Source organism: Quercus suber, unplaced genomic scaffold, assembly GCF_002906115.3.
Source record: "Quercus suber isolate HL8 unplaced genomic scaffold, Cork oak 2.0 scaffold_135, whole genome shotgun sequence".
Lineage (NCBI taxonomy): Eukaryota > Viridiplantae > Streptophyta > Magnoliopsida > Fagales > Fagaceae > Quercus > Quercus suber.
The window spans coordinates 1,327,434-1,332,161 of NW_027069597.1; the positions used below are offsets into that span (position 1 = coordinate 1,327,434).

Sequence of the window (4,728 nt, forward strand, 5' to 3'; positions counted from 1 at the left end):
ATTGATGAGTTGCAAGTATGGAAAGAAGATCAAGGGGCTCAAGTATTCCAAATACTTGTTTGCTTGGCATGGAAGAATTCAGATCTCAAAGATGAACTCAATGACAAGTTTGTTTCAAGTGGAGGGTCTGATGTAGGACAAAACCTACTATTTCATTTTTGTAATTTATTACTTTTGGTATTTAATTTGTAATTTTAGTTCTTTTAGATTTAGGGTTATTCCTTCTCAAAAAAAAAAAAAAAAAGATTTAGGGTTATTATTTCCTTGTTTTTAGGTGCTTTTAATGTTTTTTAGGTCAAATATGGCTTTTATTATGATTAGGTATTAATTAGAATTTATTTTTAGATAATATTTCTTATTTTTCAAGTGCTATGGCAAAGACAGAGACAGCTATATTGCTTGCGGCAATAAATGGTATCACAGAAATGGTCGAGCAAATACTCAAAAAGTTTCCAATGGCCATTCATGACAAGAGCGAACAGAGAAATATTGCGCTTTTGGCAGCAGAGAACAAGCAACCACAAGTATTACAGCTACTGCTTAAGCAACGTTTTGTGAAACGCATACTAATTCATGAAGTGGATATGAAGGGAAACAACGCATTGCATCTGGCAGCGAATCTAGAAAAGCAAAAGGTTTGGCAAATACCTGGGGGCGCATTGCAAATGCTGTGTGAAGTCAAATGGTATGAGGTACAGACTCAAAACTAGTTTCACATCGAATTTAATTAAACATCTTACTAAGGGATTTAACCACCTATGAACTAAAGCTTACAATGTAAAAGCACGTAATGACAAATGCCACCATCCTACAAGTACTTGATATAAAAAATTTCACTATCGAATGTTATCAATGCAGTTTGTAAAAGACATGATGCCGCTACACTTCTGTTATCAACTCAACCACGAAGGCAAGACCCCAGAAGATATATTCAACGAAACCCACATGGACCTCGTCAAGGAAGGAGGCGACTGGCTGAAAAGCATTTCAAATTCCTGCTCTGTTGTGGCTACACTCATCGCTGCTGTTGTCTTTCCGGCGTCAACCACTGTCCCCGGTGGAATCAATGATAATAGTGGCATGCCAGTCCTTGTAAATCATCCTGCATTCAGCGTATTTGCTATTTCCTCACTTGTTGCTCTGTGCGCCTCTGTTATTTCCTTGTTTTTGTTCCTCACCATCCTCACCTCCCAATACCAAATAAAAGATTTTCATAGCTATGTGCCGAGGAAACTTCTGCTTGGCCTAACATTGCTCTTTGTATCCATTGGGGCGATGTTAATTTCTTTCTGTGCTGGACAATTCTTCTTGCTAAAAAGTAAACTGCAAGATAAGGCGTTTCCTGTGTATACGGTGATATGCCTGCCTATAATCCTTTTATCCATAGGACAGCTTCCAGTCTACTTTCAACTTTTAAGGATTACTCTCAAGCAGCTGCCTCCGCCAAGCTATAAGGTGGTTTCTCTCTAGGGTGTTTCGTCTACATTCTACAACTTTGTGCTGGATTGATGATTTCACTTTTTCTAGTGATTGATTACTTTGGTTTCTTCATGGTTAAAATAAGCTATTTGTTTTGGGTGTTCTGTGTTGAGCAGCTATATATCTGCTTTTGTGCATCCGTATGCCTGTGTTTTCGTTGGACGTGGGATTTTAAGCTTCAAAAATGTTTGATTTACGAGCATAATAATTGAATAATTAAGTGTTTATGTTGACTCTCTCTCTCTCTGTGCGACCGAACTTTATCAAATCATTTGCTTCTAAATATATAATTTCTATAGCACGAAGCAGATGTAGGTGTGAGTAATTAGATGGTTTCTTTATTCAAATAATTTGCTTTCTAATTTATATGGTTTCTCCATGGTTCTGAAGAGAAGATTAAAGAATTGCCCAATGGCTAGTTTTTCAAATAAACGGCTACATTGTGTTTCACACCAAAAGGACATCCTTTCTCATTAAAATAAACATCGTCGTTTTGATCAGGAAAACTGGCTCTAATTTTTTCAAGACAGTATCTTTTTAAAACACTGCCATTTGAACGTTTCTTCTCCCTTGAGATATCAGAATTCTGTTGATGACATGTTAATCACGTGTGTAATTAGAGAATAACTGTTCCCAATCTTTACGCATTTATAGTTGGGTAGTTAGATTAGTCTATCTGTGAATCTATATATATAAAAGGTGAACACATAGCAAACAGTTATTGATGGAGTATAGAGTGGAGCAGGAACAATGAGACAGAAGATTTGAACTCTTATATAAGGATCGACACTTGTTAACATCATTGGAACAAAATGTGTTGTTAAGGGCCTTCTAAAGACCAAAGAGGGTATCCAGGTTGTTTCTATAATTAATGTCAAGCCCAGTTCTATCACCAACCATCCAAAATGATCCTTTGAGAAGTAGATAAAATTGTTAGTGGCAAATTTTTAAACAACAAATGAATAGGCCGAAAAACTAAAACTCAGCCCAAGGAACCCATCAATAGAATAAGCCCATGAGTTTGGCCCATAAATTGATTTAGTTCAAACCGCCAGGAAATGTAATTAATTGGGTGAACGAGTAGGTTGGCCAGTGGTCACACAGGGACAATCGTACCCTAACGACAATGGCTTTCGTTTTCAACTTTTCAGTTCTCTAATGGCTTCAATCATACACTTGCTACCTATTATCATTGCTACTCTTACCTAGCGACGCATTAATCAACTCAACTTGCTTCATAGATACTCCTTATCAGATTTCTAATTGTTTCCCAACATTGGTGCCACACACCATATCAGTCCAAATCTTGCTAGTATTTACATGATGGAGTAAATTCTCCGAAGGATATATAATGATTGCATTATTTTTCTTTCTCTAAGGTTTTGTACTGTATAGGTTTTTTCTTTTGCAAGATTATAATGAGGCAATCATAAGATATTTGATGAGACATAAAATATCCTATTGAGTAATTCCCTAAACCGACTGAAGTATCTTTATGGATGTGTTAGTTCAGATAAAAATGTGTGTTTTTTTACTTATATTTTGTATCAAGCGATGATGTTAGATGACCACTTGAAGAAGAAGCTTATATATAATTTCATTTTTCACATTTTTTTTTGGGTCTTATCTTGCTATTTCCTTTATCTTACCAACAGTTTTTCTTTTTCTTATCTTGCTATTTCCTTTATCTTACAACAGTTTAACTTCTACAAAAGTGAAGTTTTCAGAATAAGGGGGAAAAAGATTTAAAGAAAAAGAAAGCTGTGAGCATATGGTAAAGGGAAAGATGCTTCTACTTTGCTCATGTCGGTAATATATATATATATATATATATAGCACAGTGCTTTCGTCTTTCTCTCTTTTAAAGAAATCTCCCTCTCTTCCCCAGTTAAGATAAAGAAAAGTTCAATGTGAATTACGAAACACGGGCATGCAGGGATTCGTTTCCTAATTCACGTGTAACTTGTAATACATGTAACTTAAAATAGTAATTAAGGAGGAGGAATTTTGTTCGTAGATAACTTGAAAAGCACGTATCTAAACATTAGATGTAAATATTTGAGACAGATTCATTATCAGAAGCAAAGTGGATTACATGTTACTTAATTAGGGTTCTGATGAGAGAACCATCTTGGAGGAAACTTAATCTTCTATTTCATCTTAACCAGTTAACCAGATAGTTGCATGATGGTTTTGATTAAATGCTTTACAATTTTTTCTAATGGCTGGTTTAGATTTTCAATAAATCTATATATCCTTACTCATTATATGCCCGTTGCAGTGGACACTGATTTTTTTTTCTTCTATTTTTTAATATGAATCTAGATTTAATTGCAAAGCATATTAACGAGTTTTTTTTTTTTTTTTTTTTCCTTTTTTCTTAGTCAACACAAGTATGTTAGGCTGGAAAGTGAAAAGTCCGACTATGAGCTACAAGACATCTTTTTTAGGAAAATTCTATATTCTTACCACCACCAGTTTTGAGCATAAGTAATCTTTTCTCTTTTCTTTTTTTCTTTAGTCCTTTACCTTTTTTTTTATGCACTCTCTCTCTCTCTCTCTCTCTCTCTGCTTTTTACTGTGTTCAAAGATGGAAATAGGCTTTTTTATTTTTATTTTTTTGAGAAAAAAATGGAAATAGGCTTAAGAGTATAGAACCAGTACATATTGCCATTTTTTTATAACTTCCACACAGATCCTATCTCTAGATCAAATTTATTTTCATTGGTCTTAAAGCATATGTCCTTCTCGAAAAAGTCTGCATTTACCCTACCCTACTCTTCTTCTTTAAAAAAGACAAGGTTAAATTCTATTGCTAAAGAGCCGTGACAAAGATTCATTGTGCTGTTTAATGTGAAACAGAAGATATAAGAGGGTTAGATCTTGCCCTAGCTTGATATAAACATTTAATCTATAATGAATCAGGAAAATAGAAAAATGTCAATATATATTGGATTTTTGTTTTTGTTTACAATTTAATTAGGGTGTCAGTATATAGGCTCCATAAAACCTAATTACAATGTAACAGTATTCTTAGATTGATACTAACTAGTATACTACTCTGGAAAAGCTTTAATTTAGTTCAGAAAACCCTAAAAAACAATTAAAATAAGGACATAAAAACCTAAATTTTAAAATACAAAAATTATATAATATAATAATTAAGTAAGTAGACAATAAAAATTGATCCTCATATATATATATATTCTATCTTACATAACTTACTCTCCAATTAGGGGGTTGGGGGGG

At 33.9% G+C, this 4,728-nt stretch overlaps 1 protein-coding gene across 1 annotated transcript; it reads left to right on the forward strand.

The window, feature by feature from the left end:
• Positions 1-381: 381 nt before the first annotated feature.
• Positions 382-1,690, forward strand: LOC112000146 (uncharacterized). The gene is made up of 2 exons (XM_024032258.2): positions 382-692; positions 859-1,690. The coding sequence occupies exons 1-2, from the start codon at positions 426-428 to the stop codon at positions 1,468-1,470; spliced, it is 879 nt and encodes a 292-aa protein (XP_023888026.2). The 5' UTR covers positions 382-425; the 3' UTR covers positions 1,471-1,690.
• The last annotated feature ends 3,038 nt before the right edge of the window (positions 1,691-4,728 follow it).

What these genes read in the sequence shown, in the direction of transcription:
- LOC112000146 (XM_024032258.2), top strand. Translation starts at nt 426, where the DNA reads ATGGTCGAGCAAATACTCAAAAAGTTTCCAATGGCCATTCATGACAAG. An exon ending in GTGAAGTCAAATGGTATGAG is followed by an intron (nt 693 to 858) that starts GTACAGACTCAA and finishes TTATCAATGCAG; the next exon opens with TTTGTAAAAGACATGATGCC.